Below are 26,246 nucleotides of genomic sequence, written 5' to 3' on the forward strand. Positions count from 1 at the left end.
TTGTTGAAATGCCACAGACGTTTGGTACCGGTTAAGTATCTCGGTGATTTTGCGTGTTGGATTACACGATTGATAAAGGATTGTCTCTGACATAGCGTACATTTTACTCTTAATAATCATCTGGCAAAAAATATGTACGAGCACACTGTTTAACCTGTTTAACGGACAGTGACAAAAAAAAAAAGAAAAAACCTGTTTAGCTGGATTTATATGCAGTGTCCACGTCCAACACAGACAATAAGAAAATAGCTTTTTTTTTGTAACTATTTTACCCTTATGAAGCATGAGGTTATCCCCGACAATGAAGATCCACTACTTTGTTCTTTATCAAGACCGAGCATTTTAGCTCTCATTAGCAGTTGAATGTCCTTGATTAACTCTCAACAACAATCCTATCTCCAAAAGGTCTTTAGGACAAAGAGCGTCAAAGATACAACTACGAAAGTCAGCAACTACATAATTATTTGTTTTTAACCAAAAAAGTATTATGAACGGTCTACATCTTTTAGGAGTCTATAAATGAACTTCTCTTTGAGATTTTCTATTTCTTGACGATATTGAGATCGATGTGTACATACGCAAGAGAAGCCACAAAGACGAAGAAGAAAGCCGATACAAGCATGAACGGTTCCGCAAGCATGTATATTGGTTTGAACGTATAATACACCTGCCAAACCATCACATTAACATTAATCAGTTGGTTTTTTCATCATCATTGATGTAATCTAGGCTAGTACAGAAGCTACGGTTAAAGGTAAACTTTACCTGGAAGGGTACGTTGTGAGTGGGAACTACATTATCCTTTTGCAACACAACCACGGTTCTTCCCACGATGTCAAGGTATGAGTATTTGACCTGACACACAGAACCATATTAGATACATGTTTATAGTTTGCAAATGCAGTTCATGTATCTGTGCGGCTGACCTGTAAGTCTTGATTGACTGTGAAGGGTAAAACAGCAGAAGGGTCCTTTGATCCTTCAGGAAGCACGACCTGAGACAGAATCTTCCTGTGTTAGCGAGTGATTGCTAACAACAGAGCTTGGATAAATGATAAATATTGGTAGAAACCCACTTTGATAGTCAACTTGTTAACTATAGTTTCAACGAGCGGGCAGCCAAAGGTAAAGTTCAAGTAACGTCTGCCATCTGGTGCTTCAAAGAGATAGTCTTCCAATGGAACTCGATAGCCAATGATAAATGTTGCTCTCCACCCTCCAAATAACGGGTATCGCGGTTCAAATTCAAGTTCTGACTGCAAAGACCAACATTTAGGTAGAAAGTGTGAGGTATACGCTGCTAACCACCATTTTGAATTTGATGTAACACACATGGTTGGATAAAGAGAAGAAGATAACCAATGTTTTTAAAACCACATGGTTGGACCATGAACCAGTCACGTAACCTGGTTGGGTCTAATAACCATGAACGTAGCGGGATTATATCTCAAAACAGATAAAGGGTTTTCTCTCAATGTTTGCAATTTAACCCACAAGCTAATCCATAAAATAAACCATCTGTGTATTGATGACGTAATAACCATTTACTTTTTAACATAAATCAAAACTATATCGTTTTGATACTAAGCATTAAACTAAAAAATTGAATCCTAAGGGATCTGAACCACGAAACAAGCTACCTAACCATTATGCCAATCAGACATAAACGAAAATATCTATACTCTGCTTTCCATTAAAACATCACTTTTTTTTCAATTTAATGTCATTTTCAACCAAAAACTTTGCTAAACAGCCCATCATAGACATAAACTTTGCTAGAAACCGAGTTCTCATACGTTAACCCTCTAATCACTCAATCCCATACTCCTCTCCATAGCAAGATTTCCACCTTTCAGCATCTGATGCTTGTCTTTCCCACGATGTCATATATAAATAATCACATCTCCTCAAACCCACACTAGTAGCAATGGACTACAACTCTCATGACAAAATCATTCCCAACTTGTGGATGTACATGCAAACCTATAATGCACAACTCAATCATGTAAAAAAAAATATCTCCAACTTGCACACCAGGAATCGAACACACGATGCGTTTGCCGTGATTCAACAACAAGGAACAATCATTCGTCATCGACCCAGGTTTACTAATATCCAGCTTTTCTCTTGTATTCTCAATATCAAGAAGATCCTAAGAGAATCGTAGATCATCTTTGTCTTCCTCACAACTTCTCGGAATTGTCTTCCTCCAAGGCTAAGATTAATGATCACAAGCTCCGAAGAGCGCTTAACAAAGGACAGTGAAGGGTCGTGGAGAGAGTAACAGTCTTCAATTCTCGAACCAGCACGATCGTACTAGTTTTGGAGGAAGGAGAGCCGATTCCAGTTAGTTACTCTCTCGACGACCCTTCAACGTCCCTCATTAAGCGAAAGCGGATGCTTGAATGCTCTTCGGAGCTTGTGAGGATCACTGATCTTAGTCCTGAAGGAGAGAGACAGTTCTGAGAAGTTGTGAGGAAGACAAGGATGATCTACGATTCTCATAGGATCTTCTTGATATTCAGAAAAATACAAGAGAAAAGCCGGATAGTAATAAAGTTAGGTCGTCGACGATGAATGTTCCTTGTGGCTGAATCGTGACAAACGCATCGTGGATTCAATTACTGGTGTGCAAGTTAGATATATTTTCTTTTACATGATTGAGTGGTACATTATAGGTTTGCATGGACAGACACAAGCTGGAATTGATTTTGTCACTGGGAGTTGTAGCCCTAATGGGAGCCCTTTGCTACTAGTGTGGTTATTTAATGTGGGTATGAGGATAACGGTGGTCGAGAAGATGTGACTATTTATACTGGACGTGCGAAAAAACGAGCATCAAAAGCTGAAAGTTGGGAATTTGCTATGGAGAGGATTATGCAATATCAGATTGCAGTGAGAGTGATTAGAAAGTTAACGTATGAGAACGCGTTCTTAGAAAATTTTATGTCCATTATGGGCGTTTAGCAAAGTTTTTGGTTGAAAACGACATTAAAATGGAAAAGGTGAAGTTAAATGGAATGTAGAATATATATACGTTTTCCTTTATTCGATAAACGAACATGTCCGATTGGCGTAATGGTTAGGTAGCTTGTTAACTTGTTTCGTGGTGCAAGATTCAAATCTCTTAGGATTTAATCATTTAAGTTAATGCTTAGTATAAAAATGATGTAGTTTCGATTTCTGCTAAAAAGTAAATGGTTGTTACGTTATCAATACACGAATGATTTATATTGCGGTTTGACTGGCACTTGGTGGATTGACTTGTGAGTTTTTTTATTTAGTGGGTTAAAATGCAAAAAAAAAAAACATTTGAGGTTTTTTTTTGCAGAAAACCATAGATAAAAACCATTAAAACTATCAAAAAATCAGTAAATCAACCATATGAACAAAAAAATAGTTTATATTTGATATTTATCTATATTTTAATTATGTAGTATTATATTTACTAATATTAATTTTAAATTTATATATTAAAAATATACTGAACCAAGTTATTGAACCATGCTTGACCACATCAAACCATATTGAACAATGACCCAAATAATTGCCCGGTTTTAAAAACATCGAGGATAACCAAACCATACCTTCTTAAAGCCAGTACGCAAATGTGAAGTTGAGATGTTTCCAATGTTATCCCTGTAGTAAACAGAGTTAACTTTGGGAGGAAGTACTGCAAGGAGCGCATTGAATGAGGATGAACCACTGATGGAACGTCTAGATTGATAGTCAACCCTGTCCAAAACTCAAAACGTCAGAAACCCATTTCAGAAGAATGTCATACGTATGAATACAATAAGCCATTACATACCTTGAGAAGACACCCTTATGACGAGCTCCCCCATGAGTCAACCTGTAATTCTCCGTTATCTGAAGGCTACCCCAGTGCGAAATCTCAATCTCACGCACAAGCTCCTCAACAACAGCAAACGGACTGTTATTCTCAAAATGAACGATCACAGGTGCATAGGAGTACGGAGCACGGTCCTCATACGGTCCATATTTGATCTCTTTTCCAGCTCGGTTGGCAGGGTCGACGCTAGTGAAAGACTCTACTCTAGCACTAGGAGTCTTGAAAAAAGTCGTCTGTTGCTTAATATGATAAGGTGAGAGTATCACTGCACTGTCCCGGTAGTAAACCAGCTGAGATTCTGACTGGGCTATCTCTGATGGGAAAGGCTCCAGGGAATGAGTCAGTATGTATAGCACCTCGAGTGTAACGGTTTCGCCCGGGGTTAAGGGGGTGGCAAAGGAAACAAGGAAGTATCCGGTGTCGTTTGGTGCGTCAGGTTGTTCGGTTGGTTTGACATCTAGAGGCAAGTAGGTTTTCTTCTTCTTCTTGCCTGTAATTGCCATGGCTTGGACCATAGATAAATGCTTGATCTGGGTAGGTGGGAAAGCAAGAAGCATATCTGCCGCAGGATCTTTCCCAATATTTTCCACCTAAATAAAGAATTCAGATAAGAAACAAACAAATCCACCAGAAAAGGGTTCCAATTTCCAGTGCCTAAGTTCAGATACCTTAAGGGTCAAGAAGGCGTTCACGATATGTGAGCTTAAATCGATCTGCAAACAAAAACACCAACACAAAGGGGAAATTAAACGCACAACTGATGAAACTCTACACGGAAAGAGTCGCATTATCTATCAAATCTGATGCCTAAAATTGATAAACCAATCGCACAGTACTTCTACAAACCAATCGTACTAAATAGATCGGAGAATCGGTAACGCTCAGAAACGGATACGTTAAGGAAAGTAGAGAGATTTTATGAGTTATGTTACGGAAGAGAGAGAGAGAGAGATACCCTTCGCTCGGCATTCACGATCTGGAGATCGTGACCGGACGAAAACGATAAGAATAGAGCTACAGCTACGGAGAAGATCCAGATACGAGCAGCCATTTCGTCACTGCGCTAAGAATAAAACTCATTAAACCAAAGAACTCGGAGAATGGGAAATTGATAGGATTTTGGAAGATCGGAGAGAGGAGGGAGGTGATTACAGACCGATGAAGAGAGAAACAGCTAGATCTCGACGGCCGGCGAAGCGAGGAGCGATGATCCGGTCAACTACAAAGTCTCACGATTTATGGACGAGTAGAGCGAGGAACGATGACATGAATCATTGTCGTTTTATATTTTTAAAGATAATGGGCCTTAATTGCTATTGGTGGGCTTTCAACTCATACAAGCCCATTTATAAGGTATAAAGCATTTAAAAAAAAAAAAAAAACACTGTGCCCGTTTGCCGCCATTCGCATCCTCTCAACCTAACTAACTTGTTTCATCCCCAATATTTTATTTTAATTTAATTTTATTTTTCCGTCTGCAACATCTGCAATGGCGATCGATTGCCTCGTACTGGGTAACAACACTTTATTTTCTTCCCTTCTTCAAAGTTTCACGATTGGGTGATAAGAGTATCAACAGTATCCTCCGTGCGAGTGTTTTTACAGGTGCTGGACAAGAGATAGGGAAGAGCTGTGTAGTAGTAACGATCAATGGCAAAAAGATAATGTTCGATTGTGGGATGCACATGGGCTGCGACGATCACAACCGATACCCAGATTTCTCTATCCTCTCCAAGTCCGGTGATTTCGATAACACCATCTCCTGTCTCATCATCACTCACTTGTAATTCATTCACCTCCTTAAAGTTGTCTCCTTTATTTCTATGGGTTTTAACTCTGTGTGTTTTGTAGTCATATGGATCATGTTGGAGCGCTTCCTTACTTCACGGAGGTCTGTGGGTACAATGGTCCTGTTTACATGTCGGTGAGTTTTTATTGTATTCAAGGTGTTCGATGAAATGTCTGAGTGAGTTTGTTGTTTTTTTTTACTTGTTTGTCTCTTTTGTAGTATCCCACGAAGGCTTTGTCTCCGTTGATGCTTGAGGACTATAGGAGGATTATGGTGGATAGAAGAGGCGAGGAGGAGCTTTTCACTTCGGCCCATATCGCTAGTTGCATGAACAAAGGTGCTTGATTATTGGATTCGATTTTTATCTTGGTGAATGTGTGACTTGCTTGCAGTGTCTATAACTTGGCTTCCTTTTTTGTTTTTGCATTTTTGTTAGTAATTCCATTGGATTTGAAGCAAACGATTCAAGTTGATGAAGACCTTCAAATTCGTGCCTATTATGCAGGGCATGTAAGAAACTCATGTCGAGAGCTACTTTGGAGTCTGGACTTTAAGTTTCTTATTCTGTGTTTCTTAGAGTTCATCTTGTGATTCTCATTAGGTACTTGGAGCAGTGATGGTGTATGCAAAGGTCGGAGATGCGGCGATTGTGTACACCGGAGATTACAATATGACTACAGATAGACATCTTGGAGCAGCGAAAATCGACAGGCTCCAGTTGGATCTTCTCATATCAGAGTATGGAAAACAAATACAATCTTGTTCAGTGGTGTGATTTCGAGCCTTCCCATTCAAAAAACTGTATTTGATTTTTTTTTTTTTAAATGTTGTTTTAGGTCTACATATGCAACTACCACTCGCGGCTCAAAATATCCCAGGGAGAGAGAGTTTCTTCAAGCTGTAAGTCTGCTTGATGATATCATTGTTGTCTTGTTCCTTCATCAATGTACTAAAGTACCCATTTAGGAGGCTTCGTCTTTCGTTTTGTTAATTGTCTGATATCTGAGTAAAAATCTTTCCAGGTTCATAAATGTGTTGCTGGCGGAGGGAAAGCTCTGATTCCTTCATTTGCTCTTGGAAGGGCTCAGGTATGTCTTCTTACAGTAATGGCGCTCTGTGATAGCTTTATCCCTTTCTTAGAACTAAAAGGGCCTGCGTTTCCTTGTTCAGGAACTATGCATGCTGCTCGATGATTACTGGGAACGCATGAATATAAAGGTTCCAATTTACTTCTCGTCAGGTTTGTCAAATCACCCACCAATCTTCATTTGAAATCAGTTCCGCAGATTAATCAGCTCAGCAAGAACTTGTATGTTTTCCAGGTTTGACCATCCAAGCAAACATGTATTACAAAATGCTCATAAGCTGGACAAGCCAGAACGTCAAAGAAAAGCATGTTACACATAACCCATTTGATTTTAAGAATGGTATGCGGATTAACCTAGAACGTCAAAATTTGCATTTATAAAAAAGAATTTAAACAATGCTGTGCTGAAATTTGGAATCTAGTTGCTCTTTACGTGAACAATTACGTTCTTTTATAGTTCTTTGTCTTTGCTTGCTTTGTAACTACAACCTTCACACTCTGCAGTTAAAGATTTCTATCGATCTCTTATACATGCACCTGGGCCATGTGTTCTCTTTGCCACACCCGGTATGCTCTGTGCCGGATTCTCACTAGAAGTGTTCAAGCATTGGGCTCCTTCACCCCTAAATCTCGTTGCCCTGCCCGGGTATTTAACCGAAACTGTTCCCCTTTCTTAGCATTTCATGTTATTTTCTTAGCATCTAAGGCACACTTGTATCTCATTTCTTCCCTACAGTTACTCTGTGGCTGGTACTGTTGGTCACAAACTGATGTCTGGTAAACCAACAACGGTTGATCTCTACAATGGCACCAAGGTTGATGTCCGTTGCAAGGTTTGTCTGCTCTTTCTTCCTAAATCTTATTCAAACAATAGACCATAAATTAGAAGTCTTGATGTTATTTTTTTATCAGATACATCAAGTGGCTTTCAGTCCTCACACAGATGCAAAAGGAATAATGGATCTCACAAAGTTTCTTTCCCCAAAGAACATTGTACTCGTGCACGGAGAAAAACCCAGCATGATGTCTCTCAAGGACAAGATAACCTCAGAGCTTGGCATCCCCTGTTTCGTCCCTGCCAATGGCGAAACGGTTTCGGTCGCTTCGACCACTTTTGTAAAAGCAAACGCTTCTGATATGTTTCTTAAAATCTGCTCTAACCCAAACTTCAGATTCTCAAACTCCTCTACTCAGCTCCGTGTTACGGACCAGAGAACCGCAGATGGGGTTTTGGTAATAGAGAAGAGCAAAAAGGCAAAAATTGTTCACCAAGATGAAGTCTCTGAGGTGTTACATGAGAAAGACCATGTGGTCTCTTTGGCTTATTGTTGTCCTGTCAAAGTTAAGGGAGAATCAGATGATGTTGGTCTGATCAAACAGTTGTCGGAAAAGATCTCGGAGACAGTGTCTTGTGCTGATGAGATCCATGAATCTGAGACATGTTTGCAGGTTGGATCTTTCAAGGGTTCTTTGTGTCTGAAAGAGGAGTGTGTGCATAGAAGAGGGATAAGTAGTAGCTGTAGTGAAGTTAAGTTCTTGTGTTGCAACTGGTCTGTTGCAGATTTAGAGCTTGGTTGGGGAATCATCAATGCTATGAAACAAAATCTTTGAGAAGTGTTCAATTTTGTTATGTAAGACGGACTATTTTAATTATTTAATAATATGTAAAACAGCTACTGTACATTTGCTTTCTGGAAGGTATTTGGATCCAATGAGTCATGACCAATGTGGTTATGTTAGTTTTTAACTGATACGTCAATGTTTTAACCACACACACATAGAGATGGCAATTGGGCTTTCCCGTCCCGTTCCGAACCATAGCGGGTTCGTCTTCAAGCGGCTCACGGCGGGTCTGTTCCGTGCGGGCTGCGGTCCTCAAAAAGGCTGACTAAACCCGTACCCAATATTAGTAGGTCTTCGTGGGTCAGCCTGCGAGACGTCTGATCTTAAACGGTCTGCTACTGCTTCCTTCAAAACCAAACTGCATACAAACACGATCAGTGCTTTTTGATAAAGTGTATTCTACATCTAGTGCGTTTTTGAATTGGCAATAAGTCTATAACCCTCATCTGACTTTGATAAGTGTATTCTACATTTAGTGCGTTTTTGAATTATGTGGTTTAGTTTTTCCATAGCCAAGGGAGAGGTCAAGGAATTATAGCTCTAAGTTTCTACCTCTTTCAACAATAATTGTTTTGTTTACTCTACTAAGAAAAAAACATAAGAATTATTTTAAAAAGAATACCTGTTTTATTTTGGAATTTGGAAAATGGCTTGTTCCTAATTATATTAAAAATTTAGATAATGATGATAATATGTGATTTATAATTATATATATATATACATGTGTGTGAATATAATTAATAAAAATATTTTTAGTTATAAATTGGTAAAAGAAACCTAATAAAATGCGAGATTCTAATTTAACATATCATAGTAGTTTATAAACCAAGTTTGGCTTAACATTTTATGCCTTGCGGTTACATTAATGTAATTGGCCTAAATCCCAAACATAGTAAATTTAAGTTGTGACAACCAACTTATTACGATGTTATTGGTAAGAAATAACCATTAAACTTTGTTGTCTTTAAAACCATAAGGAATGTAATAAGTAACTAGAGCCAACAAACACAACTATTGTCAAAAGAGATATTTTTAGAAGTTTCAACAAATTTAAATAATATATATATACACGCATGTTTTCAAATTTGTAGAAGGCAAACACATCTCGAGCAGAAAAATAAACAAATCAACTAAGACAATGAAGCTTCAGTTGTTTTGGCTTGCTTTGGTATTCATTGCCGTCAAAGCTAATCCAGCGAAGGAAGGAAAGAATGCAACAATCCCTGCACTAATAGTTTTTGGAGATTCAATCATGGATACTGGTAATAACAATAGACTTCCAACTCTTTTGAAGTGCAATTTTCCTCCCTACGGCAAGGACTTTCCTGGCGGCTTGGCCACCGGAAGATTTTCTGATGGAAGAGTTCCCTCTGATCTCATTGGTAACAATTTGAAGTTGTTTATACATATATTTTTTATAGAAAATCTTATAGCTATTTTTATCTCATGATACATTTGTTTTTCACCAATTTTTTTCAGCTGAAAAATTGGGATTGGCTAAGTCACTACCAGCATTTATGAACCCGAATTTGAAGCCTCAAGATCTTCTTAAGGGTGTAACATTTGCATCTGGAGGAACTGGTTACGATCCGCTAACGGCTAAGATTATGGTAAGTTATAATCTATGTTAACGCTGGCTACATATTATAATTAATTGATACATTTTCTATTATTTGTTATTTTGCAGTCCGTGATATCAGTCTGGGATCAACTAACATATTTCAAGCAATATATATCAACGATTAAACAACATTTTGGAGAGAAAAAAGCTCAAGATATATTGGACCATAGTTTTTTTGTTGTGTGTTCTAGTAGTAACGACCTTGCTCACACTTTCTTAGCTCAATCACATAAATATGACCGTACCTCATATGCCAATTTCTTGGCTGACTCAGCAGTCAAATTCGTAAGAGTAAGTAATTTAAACTGATTTATATACTGATAAAAATCAAACAATAATAAACTTATATCTAACAATAATTATAATATATCTTATGTATAATACTTAGGAATTACATAAACTTGGAGCTAAAAAAATCGGAGTGTTTAGCGCAGTGCCGGTTGGATGTGTACCACTTCAAAGAACAGTGTTTGGAGGTTTGTTTACAAGAGGATGTGTTAAACCTTTAAACAACATGGCAAAACAATTCAACGCAAGGCTTTCACCTGCACTAGAATCTTTAGATAAAGAGTTGGATGGTGTTATCTTCTACATTGATGTTTATGATACTCTTTTCGACATGATCCAACATCCTGCAAAATACGGTAAGCTCATCTTATAAAATATATTTTTATAAAATTTTTATTTGTATTACAAAACCTGAACCAAACTACAGAAGTATAAGTGAATTTATCAATATCATGTTTCAGGTTTTGAGGTAGCTGATAGAGGATGTTGCGGTAGAGGTTCTCTCGCAATATCCTACATGTGTAACTCATTGAATCCATTCACATGTTCTAATTCCTCAGCCTATATATTTTGGGATAGCTACCACCCAACTGAGAGAGCTTATCAAGTTATCGTTGACAACTTGCTTAACAAATATTTAAGCAAACTCTATTGATGTTTAATCATTTAGCTAAAAGTTTTTATCTCTTGGTCTAATTGTGTTCCCCCAATCAAATATTACATAGGAAAAACAAAAAATGTAATAAGATAACAACGAAGCTTGATTTGTTTTTTTACCAAACACACATAAAGTTCATTACAGTGACAATAATAATAACAATAATAATAATCTATTTTTATGACCAAACATGAAAAATATATATAAACGTGACAATTTTCATGTTTACTACTTTTTTGGTACCATTATTCATGTTTACTATTATTAAAGAAACATTTAAAAAAAAAAACATTTTTCATTAAGAGGCAAAAGATTCTTATATCTTTGTTCTATATATATATATAAATAAATAATTATTTAAATAAATAAAAAACTTGATTCGATAACTAAGCGATGACAATGCATTTATTTGAACTAAAAGCTTTAGAAACATAAAAACAATAATATAACAAGAGTACGAACCAACGCCGGAGCCGGCACCGGCCGAAGATTTTTGTAGAGAAACGGTTGTTTGTTTTTGCCTTTTGTGTCGCTTGCGAGAGAGAAACAATTTTCACACATTATCTACGTTATTGGAAAAAAAAACAAAAGAAAGAAATTAAATTTAAATCTAATTAAAAATAAAACTACCAAATAAAAAGCAAAATAAATTTAATAATGGTAACTAAATGTAAGATTTTTTTATTTATTAAGAGTATATCCGTTATTAATTTTCGTAAAAATTAACGTGAGCGCGATATGTAAGATTCTGAATTCTCAAATAATATTATAGAGATATTTATCTTATTAAAGTAGAAGTACATTTAGAAAATGTTTGGAAACATAGTTAGTAGTAAAAAAACATAATATTGTTTGGAAACACGGATAGCAGTATATTAAGAAAAAAATTAATCGGCTAATGTTATTACAAAAATATATAAATCTATTATATTATGAGAAACTATATATCTGGGTCAACCTTAAAATATACGAAAATGAACCAATCAAATTACGTAAAAACATCTTTTGTCTAAAATAATCATAAAACAAAATTTAAACTTTATATACATGTTTGGAATCAAAATATTAATTTTAAACTGATTTATATCAAAATTGATTCAAAAATATACTTATATTAAAAAATGTTTTTACTAAAATATTTTTCAGTAACCATTATAAAAAAAATGTTTTAAATATATATAGGAAAAATACAATACAAAGCCCAATTTCAAACACCAACTTAAATTATGGTTTTTAAATTTCACATTAAATTTTAGAGATATAATATATATGATTATTTGTATGATGGTATGTATAAAATTCTATTAATTATATGATGATACATGTAAAATACATTAATTATATGATGACACATATATGATATATAATAGTGACATGAAAAATAAATAGCAACATATTTTTGGAAAATAAATAAATATTATAATATACTTATAAGAAAAGCAAAATAAACATTTAATAGAAATATATAACACCCACTGTCTACTTACAACAAATATATATTTATATAAAAGATAAAGTAAACACTCGTGCGGTTGCACAATTCAATATATAGTTTTTATTAACACACATGTTACAATCATATTAGGTGAAACATTTGAAGTTTTGTTTGCTTATAACTTTGTTATCAAAATTATATACTTAAAAATTTAATTATCTATAAAAAAATAAGATTACTTTTACAATTTTTTTATTTTGTATTTTAAGAAATTAAAATTACTTATTTTATAATTAGTTTTTCTTTGAGATTTTTCATTAAACAATTTCTTTGTATTTGTAAGGATTCTATATTTCGTTTTTTCTGTGTGTGTTTTTAAACAGCTATGTTCTTTCAAATAGAAAGTTTTATGTTTAATTAGTTATATATATATATATATATATATATATATATATATATATTTGTCTTATACGTACAAACAAATATTCATCATATTCACACATACTCACGTGCGACAACAACATCATAATTTACAAAAACTATGACAGAATCATAAGATATAGTAGGGGTGGGCGTTCGGGTACCCGTTCGGGTTCGGGTCGGGTATTTCGGATTTTCGGATATTTCGGTATAAAGGTGTAGAACCCGTTCAGGTATTTCTGTACTTCGGGTCGGGTTCGGGTATTTTTAGTTCGGTTTCGGTTATTTCGGATCGGGTTCGGATATTTAGATTTTGAAAAAAAAAAAATATTCATTTTTTAAATTTCTTGTATTTAAATATATAACTTTCACTTAACTATTTTTTGTATTTTTAATAGATTTGGATATAACATTTTCAAACTAAAAAGACATTAATTTGGTTATTGTTTTTAAATTTTGGATGTAACTTTTTGTTAATTGTTGAAATAAAAAGTTTGACATGTATTTTAAGTGCATAACAAATCATATTCTACGTAATTGTATGTATATCATATGAATTTAAAGTATGTGTAGTATCAATATAAATATTTTATATAAAATGAAAGATGTAAATTAAAAATATAAGGTTAATTATACATATGTTCGGTTATCTTCGGATATCCATTCGGGTTCGGATATTACCCGTTCGGGTTCGGATATCCAATCTCTCCTAATTTAATATCTGTTCGGATATTTTGCTATTTCGGTTCGGATTTCGGTTCGGATTTTTCGGATCGGGTTCGGGTGCCACTTCGGATTTCGGGTAAAGTGCCCACCCCTAAGATATAGTAAGGGTTGTAAAAATTAAGCTGTATCAAGAAATTAAAAAAAGTATATCTAGGTAATAGTTTTCTCGTAAACACTATTGTTTTTTTGTAAAAATAATATGAGTAACCTTAAACCAAAATATAGATGTGAAATATTTGTAGTAATATTTGATTTATAATTTTTTTAACATACAATTATCTATTAAAAAGGAAGATTTATTAATTATAAGAAAATCATAGGAGTATTTTTACGATTTTATTTTGATTAGGTTAAAAAAAGGAATATTACTTATTTTATGATTAGTTTTTCTTTATGAATTTTTAACATAATTTCTTGTTCTTGTAGAATTTTATAATTCGTTTTTGTTTAAGATTGTTTTTTTAAAAGTTACTATTTTTATTTTATAATATTATATAATTTTTAAAGGAAAACTACTTTCAGCTTCTTATAATGATTTTTTGTGCAGGATCTACAAAAATTAAAGTTACTATCATATATTTTTGAATAAGATAATTGTATATTTACGATAAAAAAAATTAAACACATGTCACAATCTTAAATTAGTTAGAAAATTTTAGTTAGAATTTTTTTTAAATGATTATGTGATAATAATTTTGTTTTTTTCTGAAATCCTAGTAAAATAGATTGGTAAAATTTTTCTTTTTTAAACCCTAACCAAAAGAGAATTTGATTTTTTCTTTCTTTTTTAAATCCTCATCAAGAATAATTGTAAAATTTTATTTAATAGTAATTTTTTTATTTTTAGGAATTTTATGCTAAACATGATACTAAAACCTATTTAATTGACAAAGACAAATTGTAAAAATAGTGGTGATATTAAAAAACGAATTGTAAAAAATATATTTTTTGTAAAAGATTATTTAACATTAACTGGAAATCATTATTTCATAGTAATATTTTTTTTTTAATTATAAACAGGATATAATTGTAAAAGATTGTGTTATAGTAATTTAATTTTCTATAATCCTAAAAGAAACCGTAAAAAATATTTTCTGTAATAATAGTTTTTCTTTTCTAAATCTATTTTAAATCCTAAACAAAAAAAGTTTGTATTATATTTTTGACACTTGTCAATTTTTAAAATTTTATTGACACAAGTCATGATTATGTTAATTAACAACTTTGAAGAACTAAACTTTATATAATAAGATAAGATATATGTGCATATTATAGAAAAAGATTGAAAAAAATATGAATCTCTTAATATAAAATTATCATTTACTTTTTACAACAACAAAAATAGCTTTTCTAAACAAGTAAAGAGTAAATACCAAACCAAATAGCTAAAAAAATAACAGTCCGGTAATGAGTATTTGGGGAAAACGGTTATCTCATATCCAACATATCGCAACATGTTCAATTCGTACCCGACTTATACCACCATGCAAAAATATACCGAACTGATCCGATATTTTTTTATATATTTTCTTAAAAATTTTATATTGAACATATGGCGATATGTTTGGTGTGAAATGACTGTTTTCCAGAATATTTGTGCCCGGGTTCATAAATGTTTTTTTTTTCAGATACAACTATTTTTAGAGATGTATTGTGTGTTTCGATTTTTTTTAACTTTTTAAAATTAAAACTAGAAAATATTGTGTTACTGTTTTACAAATAAGGGCAGTAGCAATTAGGACATTTACAGATGCGTGCCACTACAACAGCTATCACGAGTCGCTTTCGAAGGCCTCTCTCTTCAAACCAGTGGGCTACTTACTCATCAGTGTACGGCTTCAATCATTATAACTTCCTCCTCCTCCTCCTCCCCATTTCTATCTTCCTTCTCCTCACCTCTCTCATTATCAAACCAAACACCTAAACAACTCTCTTTGTGAGTTCAAAGAAAGCATGACCATCAGCGATCAGTTTCCTTGTGGGTTAAGAGTCCTTGTCGTAGACGACGACGCTTCCTGTCTGATAATCCTCGAGAAAATGCTTCTCCGCCTCATGTACCAAGGTGACTGTCCCATTTCTCTCTTCAAAATCTTCTCTAAAGTCCCTTCCTTTTTGCTCTGTTTTTGCAGTTACCATCTGCTCCCAAGCCGACGTCGCTTTAACCCTCTTGAGAGAAAGAAAAGGCTGTTTCGATCTGGTCTTGAGCGATGTTCATATGCCTGGTATGAACGGCTACAAACTCCTCCAGCAAGTCGGTCTCGAGATGGATCTTCCTGTCATCAGTAAGTAAGAAAGGTTTTGACTTTTTTTCTTTCTGTTCTCTGTTTCTTTACACTTTGCTCTGTTTTTTTTTTTGTCTTCTCTCTTTAGTGATGTCTGTTGATGGAAGAACAGCGACGGTAATGACGGGAATCAACCACGGAGCTTGTGATTATCTTATTAAGCCGATTCGTCTTGAAGAGCTCAAGAACATATGGCAACACGTGGTTCGCAGGAAGTGCACAATCAACAAGAACAGTATCAGCAGCAGCAGCAGCAGCTTGGGGAGTCTTTTCTCTGTTAGTGGAGTCTCAGAGGGGAGTTTGAAACGTAGGAAGAACAAGAGAAGGGTTGATAGTGAAGAAGACGATCTTCTTGATCCTGGAAACAGTTCCAAGAAGTCGCGTGTTGTTTGGTCCATGGAGTTGCATCAACAATTCGTTAAGGCCATAAACCATCTTGGAATCGAGAGTATGAACTTAAACCAATGTTGAGAACTCTGTAGCTTGTCATGTGTGTTTTACTGACCACAACTCTCCTTTTTTGGTTTCAGAAGCTGTACCAAAGCGGATTCTTGAGTTGATGAGTGTGCCTAGCTTAAGCAGAGAAAACGTCGCTAGTCATTTACAGGTTTGGTTGTTTTGTTTGGTTTTCAATCTAGCTTTAAGGTTTCTTGTTTATTTCTGGATGTGTCTTAGAATTAGAAAAAAGTTATTTTATTAAAATAAGGATATTTTCTTAAAAGGAAAACAAAATCGGATTTTGAAACTATTATAAATATAGGTGTAATATATTGTAAATTTATTCATTTACATAGTCAATATACAAAACTCTAAAAAAGTATTTGCCTCAATTTGTTTTGCTCTCTTAAGTTTATTTGCTTTCTTCAAAATAAGATATTATAAATCTATTCATTCACATAATCAATAATATACAAAACCTAAAAAATATTTGCCTCAATTCTTTTTGCTTGCTTTCTTCAAAATTAGTTCGTGTTTGTTCACAACATTTCTTGATTAATTGCAGAAGTACCGATTGTATTTGAAGAGATTAAGTGGTGCAGCTTCTCAGAGTAGGGACGCTGAGTCTATGGAAAGATATGAAAACATTCAAGCTATGGTTTCCTCTGGACAGATACATCCGCAGGCATTAGCTGCCTTGTATGGTCGACCAATAGACAATCATATGTCTGGTGGTTTTGGAGTTTGGATACCTACTGACAATCATCTTGGTGGATCTAATGTATCATCAGCTTCTAACCGGTGTTTTGGGGCTTTGGACAGTCCTTCATCTGTTGCTGCTTCGATGTCTGTTCATGGTTTATCTTCCTCTGGAAATGTAAGACAGCAAGGTAATGGTTTCAGCAACAACACAGACTACAGAATCAGACAAGGGAATGGGTCAGGCATCAGTGAAGAATCTTGGATCTTGGGAAGACCTTTAAGACAGCGAAAGGCTTAAGAGGAGTAGACAAGCATTGGTTATGTAACTTTTCCTTCAAATCTCTAGAATGGATTGAAGTTGTAAGGAAACTTGTATGTCTACAAAATGTTAGGGGTAAGTGTAAGAAGATGATGAAGAGTTTAGGACAAAGTCCTGTGTTTGTATTGCTAATACAAGTAGAGTTACGTTTAATGTGGAGGCTTGAGACTATCTATGAATGAAGATGGATGAGTATTTACAACTCTATACGGTTATAGACAGAATCCATGTAATGATAAAGAGAAAATCCAGTGACTATGACACAGTGAAGTGATATAATATGCAAAGATATTCATTCCGTGGGAATAGAAGGAGACATGAAATATGGAAATGATATTTAACAAATACATATATTAGTATATTAAAATGGAACGTAACACATGTTTTAAAGGTCGAAATATGGAAATAAAAATCAAATTTTGAAAATGTTAAAAGAAAAAGATATCAGAAATGACAAATGTATGGAAACCACCGAGCTGTGACTTAGTAGCAAAATTTTTAATATAGAAAAAAAATATAGTTGGAGCTAGCTGTGGATAATAAGAGAGTGACTCGAGTGAATGGTTTTCACATTGAAACAAGATCTCTAATATGGGCTATACAATATATGTACATAGGTTCTTGGCTACACAAATATATGTTTGATGCAGTTTCTAATTAAGATATTGATACTGTGAACACTTATGCATTTTCGAAGCTTACATGGATGGATGGCAAAAGAATGTTTACAGATGTTAAGTTTGTCTTTGTACTAAAGAGAGTTAAAGCATTGTGAGGACGAGTTAGTCATAACATGGATAACAAAGTCAAGATTGATTAAGCAAAAGTAGCAAAGAAACAAAAACAAATTCAATTTTGTTTGAATCAATACAATGACCACTTTACCCCTTTCTTTCTTGCTGTGTCATATTTTAGGGGTAGAAATAATATCAAGTTATCAATTATCAATGTTCAAGAAATCAATCGGTAATGATAGCCTTTTTGATTAAGCAAAAAGAAACAAAAACAAATTTAATATTTATTGAATTTCTGTACTGACTTTTTAAAATCGTTTGAAAAATCGTTCTGATTAGCATCTGCAAACCGGTTTTAGAACACCGAATAATATACATACTATGCAACTGCAAACATGCAAACGCAGACCACCAACTCTTATTTAGAAACGCAGGCTTCTGTGGCAATAAGCTTTTTATTTTATTTTTGGGGTTTTCTTGTCGCAATAAGTTTTCCTTTCCCCGTGATAACAACCACATTAAATGTAACAAACAAGTCTAAAATTTAAAACATTAAACGCAACATCAGTTGTTTGCTATGATTAATGTTGCACCACTTTAGCCAAACAGAAAGCAGCTGCTGAAGCTATCGCTCCTATAAAAGTGGTTTCAAACGCACTCCTAAAGGGTCTGCTGCCGGTGAAATGCCCTTTTGCATAGCCAAATATGAAGAGAGCGATCAGAGTTATAGCCGCAGACGCCACTACCGCATTTAAGGCTTGTGGTATGAACATGTAGGGAAATAGCGGTACTAAACCGCCAAGAACATAAGCGATTGCAATCGTGAACGCGCTTTGTAACGCTCTCTTTGGATCTGGCTTCTCTAATCCCAGCTCAAACCTGCGTGAAACAACAAGTTAACGTCATAATTCAACGAATAAAGTCTCACCTCTATGAAAAATGTATGTGTGTGTTCGAATGCCAACATATATTCATAGCTAAGAACGTTAAATTTCAACTATATGTCTAAACCATACCAAACTAGTTAATACTCCATTTCTGTGTTCATAATATAATTTGTTTTACCTAAAATTAAAAAGATTAAAAGATAACTTTCAAAAAATAATCATGTAATATATATATATATATATATATATATATATATATATATATATATATATTCAACCAACCAATTATGAAAACGCATTATATAATTTAACTTGTCATAAAATATTTAATAAATACAAAGGTTGTTTAGGGATATGAAATAACTTATAAAGAAAAGAAATTATTTTATAACAATTTATATTACGAAACAGAGGGATGAGGGATTTAGTAAAAGTTTATCACTTATATTGGGGGTTTTCTTTTTTGAAAAGTGACAAACATTTACATAGTTTTTTTAAAGATGGAATCTTACCCACACCTGGAAAGTATAAGCCCAGCTTTTTCAGAAAACTAAAAGCTTCCCTCGATTTTCTACTTAATAGTTTAATAATCCAATACAAACAAGGTAATTATTATTATAAAAACGAGTAACTAAAGTTATTTTGGACTAACCTCATCATAAAATCAAGCCATGCTTGAGGATTCTTACGAAGAGCATTAACAACAGGTGAATATTCATGTGGCTCTACTCCATACTGTGCCAGAATCTCTGCCACCTCAGCTGCCTCTGTTAAATCAGTATTGTAAATTGCGTTAAACCGGATAATTCATCCGTTGGACGGTTTAGATTGAGTTGAACAATGGTCTTACCAGTCTCAGGAACGGCCACGATCTCTTCTTGTTCTCGTTTCATCTCTCTCGCGTAATGATCCGCTTCACTCTTGGCCGCTAAGTACCTAAACGTGTAGTTCAAACTTTTTGTTAAAGATACTCTTTGTAATTCAAACTTTTTAAGTTATATCTAACACAATAGTTTTTTTTAGAACGACGTCAAACAAAATAGTTGCATTTCGAATTTTACCAAATATATTATATTTTTCAAATCACATATAATTTATTAACTAGACCGCATGTTATAATTAACAAGTGATATATATATATATATAAAACATATGGTTACATGCATAAACATAAATCATAAATGCATGTTGCATGAACATGAACATGAATGCAGGACTAGGTTATTTGTAACTAAATCCAAACCGAATCTGAGCCGAACACTTGAATCCATACCCAAGGCCGATCCTGGACCAAGCATGATAAAAGATTTGCTTCAGATCCCAAATTTTGAAAAAACAATTATGCAAATAGGCTCTCAAATTTGTAAAAAAAAAAAAAGATTAGACCTCCAAAGTTATAAAAATACTTGAACGGATTTAGTAAAATATTTTATATGAACCAGAATCAAATCCGACCAGTATAAAATTTCAATATATGTTAAATCCGAAAATGGGACTATTTTTCTCGATGATGGATTGATAAAAGTATATGACAACCATCAAGTTATCATATGTAACTAGTTTTTTCCAAGAATCATACGGTTCTGCCAACAGGACACAGTTTTTACAAAGCAGGATTCATTTTCTTATAATTATGTGACTAGTAGGATTCAAACATCATTGCATGTAGGATGCGTTTTCTCAATAACATGTGTGATCAATAAACCCAATTTTAGTCATTACTTCGTAATTTCGTAGGCAATGTTACGATAGTTTATTTAAGCCGAATAAATATAAATGTAATTAGATCAAAATTTAACTAACCCGCCGAGTCCCATGGAGATAGCACCGGCTGCGACTTCAGCGATACCAGCGGTGAGTACGATGGAAGAAGAGGCATTAGCACCGGAGAGTCCGGCGGCGAGTGCAAAAGGAACAGTTAAACCATCGGAGACGCCGATGATGATGTCACGGACGACTTCTCCGGCGGTGAAGTGTTTCTCGGTGTGATGATCGAGAAGTGATTGCTTCTCAGGCTCTATAGAGATCCTCGTGATCATATCTTCGTCCGTAGCCATTGGAAGATCGAATCTTTTTTTTTCTTTCTGAAGTGTTGAAGTGTGCAAACATGATATATGTTTCTGTGTATATATACGCGAAGAACGAGAGTAATATCAAACAGTTTTTTTTTTAAATTTATGTCAGTTTAATCTATTTTCATATTTTTTTAAATTATAATATTTCTTACCACTTATATAAGAAAGCTAGTATACTATAATAAAAAGGGGATAATCTCCAATTCTAGCATGTCCACGTCAGCATAAATAATCATCCAATCAAAACATTTCGTTTTCGGGCTGGGATTAAATTTTTTTCTGAATCGACTTACGTGTGGGCTTCTTTTAATTTGGGATTGGGATTTTAGATAATCTAATAATTAGCTCTCACAAGCATCACATGGTCTGTAAAAAATAACTAGGTGTTATGCCCGCATGTGTAGGCATAGTATCCTTATAGATATTTATCTGTTTATAACTATTAAATCAAAACCAACATAATAAATTATTAATTATGTTTTTAAAAAGATAAATCAAACATTAAACTTTCTATTTTATAATAAAAAAATATTATTTAAGATAAAAACACAGCATTTTTAAGAATTATCTTATGTTTTAAAAATATATTTTATTTTTGAGAATTTTATTATATTTACTTATAGTCAATATAACATATAAATAAAATATTATTAATATATATTCATTAGTTTTTATCAAAATATATATATTCTTATTGTTGAGTTAAACTTTAAAAACATTCACATATATTTTAGAAAATATATTTATTTGTTTGATTAGCATTTAATTATAAATTGTTTTATATCTAACTATAAATTTTATAATAAAATATTATTTTCAGATAACAACAGAATATATCTAAGAATTATCTTATGTTTTAAGACATGTTTTTATTTTTAAATTTTTTATTATATTTATTTATAGTCAATTATCTAATATAATATATAAATATAATAGTATTAATAGATATTCGTTTTTAATTATTTATAATTTAGATAATTCGTAGTATTATTAATTTTAATCACTTATTTAATTAGATATATTTTAAATTCATTTTTATTTTCAACTAATTTATATAATTTATTCATTAAGGGTATAAACGATTTATTATTAATTTTAATCACTTTTTTAATCATATAGATTTGAAATTCGTTTTTATATTTTGACTAATTTATATAATTATTCATTAAGGGTATAAACGATATTAACCGCTCTAACTTTTAACGTGAGAGCTCTGTTGCAAAAATTTACTTCGCAAATAATAGTATAGATTTTTATTATATTTATTTATAGTCAATTATCTAATATAATATATAAATATAATAGTATTAATAGATATTCGTTTTTAATTATTTATAATTTAGATAATTCGTAGTATTATTAATTTTAATCACTTATTTAATTAGATATATTTTAAATTCATTTTTATTTTCAACTAATTTATATAATTTATTCATTAAGGGTATAAACGATTTATTATTAATTTTAATCACTTTTTTAATCATATAGATTTGAAATTCGTTTTTATATTTTGACTAATTTATATAATTATTCATTAAGGGTATAAACGATATTAACCGCTCTAACTTTTAACGTGAGAGCTCTGTTGCAAAAATTTACTTCGCAAATAATAGTATAGATATTCTTGGCTTTAGGACATAATAGGATTTTATCCCAAGAAGAAATACACATAATTCTATTTTCAAAAGGCTTATTACTTCTTTCATTATTCACTTCAAAATTGTAATTTTATTTTATAAAATTAAGAATATGTTCATTAGGCCTTTATATTTTTTACTGGTCATGCTTTACTTCATATTTGTTATTGGCCATGCTCTGCGTTTTTCAACATGTCGGGGATAAAGTGCACAAGTGTTTCCTTGAAAGATCACTAAAACTAATGAAAAGGGAAAATATGATCTCAAAGGATCATGGCAACATAAAGTCGAATTAAAAGCTCAAAAAGGTAATGTTTGAGAACATGCATGTTCGAGGGACATTATAAGGATAGAACTACAAAGGATCTCAAATGATCCAAGACTCACGAAAGGATATTATTCCCCCAGAGAGTTGGGTTACAGAAATGAAGAAATTGACTTAGGCTTTGGTTTGAAGAAACTAATCGATAGCCGTTCAATAACAAGCACAACAATAAATTGCAACTGTAAATCAACTGTCAAAAAAAACTTCGTCTAAACTATGTGTCGTCCAAGGTTGAAAACCATACAAGAGTAGTAAGGAAATTTGAGGAAACTATTAAAGGAGACAAACTAATACCACATTAACCAATAATAGGCCAACAAATGTTTTTAAATTCCAGTTCACAAAAAAATAAAGAAAGTTTAAAAGTCAAAATAGTGTATGAAGTTAATTAACAAAACAAATATTAAAGTTAACTTGAAGTAAAAAAAAAATAATCGCCTAAATCACTAAAAACGTGAACGGAAATAAAAATCAAAAAGGCTATATCGAACTAGAAATAATTGCTATTCTCAATTTGTGATATTAGTACAAAATTGTAGAATTTTTTTACTGGAAACAAAAAATAATATGAAAATAATGTTTTCGATCATATTATTGGACTGAAAGTATATGCAAAATTCCCCCAATTGGTATATAAAATTTTATTTTTAATAAAAGTGTAATAAGCTCAAAGGATCCCAAAAAGCTCAAAAAGGTAATGTTTGAGAGCGTGCATGTTCCATGGACATTATAAGGATAGAACTACAAAGGATCCCAAATGATCCAAGACTCATGAAAGGATATTATTCCCCCAGAGAGTTGAGTTACAGAAATGAAGAAATTGACTTAGGCTTTGGTTTGAAGAAATTAATCGATAGCCGTTCAATAACAAACACAACAATAAATTGCAACTGTAAATCAACTGTCAAAAAAAAAACTTTGTCTGAACTATGTGTTGTCCAAGGTTGAAAACCATACAAGAATAGTAAGAAAATTTGAGGAAACTATTAAAAGAGACAAACTAATACCACATTAACCAATAATAGGCCAACAAATGTTCTTAAATTCCAGTTCACAAAAAAATAAAGAAAGTTTAAAAGTCAAAATAGTGTATGAAGTTAATTAACAAAACAAATATTAAAGTTAACTTAAAGAAAAAAAACAAATCGCCTAAATCACTAAAAAAGTGAACGGAAATAAAAATCAAAAAGCTATATCGAACTAGAAATAATTGATATTCTCAATTTGTGATATTAGTACAAGATTGTAGAATTTTTTTACTGGAAACAAAAAATAATATGAAAATAATGTTTTCGATCATATTATTGGACTGAAAGTATATGCAAAATTCCCCCAATTGGTATATAAATTTTTATTTTTAATAAAAGTGTAATAACCTGATTATATTTAAAAAACACTAATTGTAAAACCAACTAATATTTAATAATCAAAGTTCAATAAAATGTGAATATCTTTTGAGAATATTTAGATTATCATTTAACATCAAGTTTTCATCAAAAATAATATTTAAACTATAGCTAGACTGTAAGATTTTTTTTGTTTATAAAAAAAATAATATAGTAAATAATAATATCTTCAGAGAATTTTCAGTGTATTTAACACATATAATTTTTTAAATGTTGTTTTATTTAAATCAATGAGTATTTAAATCAGCTTTACTAATTATAATTAAAAACAAAACAGATTATAATCATAAGAAAATATATATAATATAGATATATAAAAATATGTGATGTTGAGATTAATAATATATTTTATAATAAACTAAATATGTAAAACATAAACATTTAAATGTTGTTTTATTTAAATAAATATGTAAAACAAAATATTTTATAACAAAATATTTTATAATAAACATTTTTAAATGTTGTTTTATTTAAATCAATGAGTATTTAAGTCAGCTTTACTAATTATAATTTAAAAAAAAAAACAGATTCTAATCATAAGAAAAATATATAATATAGATATATAAAAATATGTGATGCTGAGATTAATAATATATTTTATAATATGTTTTACATATTTAGTTAATTATAAAATATATTATTAATCTCAACATCACATATTTTCAGTGAATATTATAAAATATTAAATAAGAGACACATAAAAACATACACATGATATAAATAACACATGTAACGAAAAAAATATGTCATGTTGAGATTAATAATATATTTTATAATAAACTAAATATATAAAAATATTTTTGAGAATAACTTAGGTTTAAAAAATTCTTTATTAAAATTAACATTTTTCAATATCCCATACATATTTTAGATAGTAGAAGACAACAAATTGTGAGTTTTACACATTTTAATTAAATTTATTATTTATATTTTTATAACGTAGATGTAATATAATGTAATATACATATAAAATATATGTTATTTGTATATAGTCCCGGGCGTAGTCCGGGCAAAATCTCTAGTTAAAGATAAAATATAATAACTTTCTCAAGATAGTTACCCCATAAGATTAATTATAATATACTTCTTTTGCTCTTAAATATATTATGTTTAGACATATGCACAATTATTAAAAAAATTACTTTTTGTCAAAAAATACATTTTGTCAAAAAATGTTACTTTTTGTCTAAAAATTATCAATTAATATAAATTAAAAATTATTTATCCAATTACAAAATATATTACAAAATACTATTGGTTATAACGTTTTAAATAAAATGAAAGTTACCTAGAAAAATGATAATATATTATATATAAAAACATCAAAAATTTCTTAAAACATCATACATTACGAAACAGGGGATTATTTACATTACGAAACAGGGGATTATTTTTTATATCTTATCTTAAGTCTGCCACATGTATACACCAAGATTACACAAATTTATCTTAATTCTTACCTTATGGCTGTTTAAAGTTTGAGTACAATAAGTTTTAAATATGCTTAAAATATGTACCAAAAAGACATGTTCTCAAAAACTTACTAAGCTTTTATATAAAATACTTCTGTTTTGTTTTTTTTTTCTATTTTAAAAAACAACAAATCACATATTCACACTTAAAAAAACAGAAAGCTAGCTTAATTATAATATAATGATAATTAATCAGATTCCCATAAAATGATTTGTATGTAAATCATATGGAAAGGAAGTAAGAATCTAAATATATATGGGAAAATTGTTATTTAAATCACCAACTTTCAAATTTGGTTTAAAAAATCATCAACTTTCTTGTGGACCATTATTTAAAGCATCAATTTATTTTGACTAGCCTTTTTAACCTCTAACATATTTTGACTAAGTCATTATTAAGACGCCGTTAAAATGGTTAACAGATTGAGTTAACGGGGTTAAGGAATGCATACGACGTCGATTTGGAATT

The 26,246-nt window shown here is 31.8% G+C and overlaps 5 protein-coding genes across 11 annotated transcripts; 3 read left to right on the forward strand and 2 right to left on the reverse strand.

Moving 5' to 3' along the window:
• Positions 1-352: 352 nt before the first annotated feature.
• On the reverse strand, positions 353-5,164 carry LOC103854046 (dolichyl-diphosphooligosaccharide--protein glycosyltransferase subunit 1B). Of its 2 annotated transcripts, none has more exons than XM_009130963.3 (9): positions 5,010-5,164; positions 4,809-4,911; positions 4,522-4,566; positions 3,812-4,443; positions 3,588-3,735; positions 1,077-1,256; positions 927-995; positions 766-855; positions 353-667 (listed from the first exon to the last, which is right to left on the reverse strand). In XM_009130963.3, exons 2-9 carry the CDS (start codon positions 4,902-4,904, stop codon positions 542-544), a joined length of 1,386 nt encoding a protein of 461 aa, XP_009129211.1. In that variant the 5' UTR covers positions 4,905-4,911; positions 5,010-5,164; the 3' UTR covers positions 353-541. The 2 variants fall into 2 exon arrangements, with proteins under 2 accessions (XP_009129211.1, XP_009129212.1); XM_009130964.3 differs by having other exon boundaries at positions 4,809-4,916; positions 5,010-5,102.
• A 48-nt stretch (positions 5,165-5,212) lies between these two features.
• Positions 5,213-8,476, forward strand: LOC103854045 (cleavage and polyadenylation specificity factor subunit 3-II). 3 transcript variants are annotated; one of them, XM_018656280.2, is made up of 14 exons: positions 5,248-5,289; positions 5,328-5,367; positions 5,459-5,636; positions 5,705-5,777; positions 5,862-5,979; positions 6,079-6,152; positions 6,244-6,380; positions 6,479-6,542; positions 6,665-6,730; positions 6,813-6,882; positions 6,965-7,069; positions 7,234-7,375; positions 7,466-7,562; positions 7,642-8,476. In XM_018656280.2, exons 2-14 carry the CDS (start codon positions 5,343-5,345, stop codon positions 8,338-8,340), a joined length of 1,848 nt encoding a protein of 615 aa, XP_018511796.1. In that variant the 5' UTR covers positions 5,248-5,289; positions 5,328-5,342; the 3' UTR covers positions 8,341-8,476. The 3 variants fall into 3 exon arrangements, with proteins under 3 accessions (XP_009129209.1, XP_033139660.1, XP_018511796.1); XM_009130961.2 differs by having other exon boundaries at positions 5,213-5,367; XM_033283769.1 differs by having other exon boundaries at positions 5,213-5,367; positions 5,705-5,744.
• Positions 8,477-8,669: 193 nt separating this feature from the next.
• On the forward strand, positions 8,670-12,087 carry LOC103854044 (GDSL esterase/lipase At1g59030). The gene is made up of 5 exons (XM_009130958.2): positions 8,670-9,734; positions 9,832-9,962; positions 10,040-10,264; positions 10,362-10,617; positions 10,723-12,087. The coding sequence occupies exons 1-5, from the start codon at positions 9,491-9,493 to the stop codon at positions 10,914-10,916; spliced, it is 1,050 nt and encodes a 349-aa protein (XP_009129206.1). The 5' UTR covers positions 8,670-9,490; the 3' UTR covers positions 10,917-12,087.
• Positions 12,088-15,317: 3,230 nt separating this feature from the next.
• Positions 15,318-17,448, forward strand: LOC103854042 (two-component response regulator ARR14). Of its 2 annotated transcripts, none has more exons than XM_009130956.3 (5): positions 15,318-15,562; positions 15,630-15,782; positions 15,871-16,230; positions 16,313-16,389; positions 16,786-17,448. In XM_009130956.3, exons 1-5 carry the CDS (start codon positions 15,454-15,456, stop codon positions 17,218-17,220), a joined length of 1,134 nt encoding a protein of 377 aa, XP_009129204.1. In that variant the 5' UTR covers positions 15,318-15,453; the 3' UTR covers positions 17,221-17,448. The 2 variants fall into 2 exon arrangements, with proteins under 2 accessions (XP_009129204.1, XP_009129205.1); XM_009130957.3 differs by having other exon boundaries at positions 16,316-16,389.
• Positions 17,449-17,682: 234 nt separating this feature from the next.
• On the reverse strand, positions 17,683-21,581 carry LOC103854041 (vacuolar iron transporter 1). 3 transcript variants are annotated; one of them, XM_033283801.1, is made up of 5 exons: positions 20,666-21,581; positions 20,136-20,147; positions 19,713-19,798; positions 19,515-19,629; positions 17,683-18,854 (listed from the first exon to the last, which is right to left on the reverse strand). In XM_033283801.1, the coding sequence occupies exons 1-5, from the start codon at positions 20,917-20,919 to the stop codon at positions 18,557-18,559; spliced, it is 765 nt and encodes a 254-aa protein (XP_033139692.1). In that variant the 5' UTR covers positions 20,920-21,581; the 3' UTR covers positions 17,683-18,556. The 3 variants fall into 3 exon arrangements, with proteins under 3 accessions (XP_033139692.1, XP_009129202.1, XP_009129203.1); XM_009130954.3 differs by having other exon boundaries at positions 20,106-20,147; positions 20,666-21,580; XM_009130955.3 differs by lacking the exon at positions 20,136-20,147 and having other exon boundaries at positions 20,666-21,574.
• Between the last annotated feature and the right edge of the window lie 4,665 nt (positions 21,582-26,246).

This window comes from Brassica rapa, chromosome A02, assembly GCF_000309985.2.
Source record: "Brassica rapa cultivar Chiifu-401-42 chromosome A02, CAAS_Brap_v3.01, whole genome shotgun sequence".
NCBI classification, from domain to species: Eukaryota; Viridiplantae; Streptophyta; class Magnoliopsida; order Brassicales; family Brassicaceae; genus Brassica; species Brassica rapa.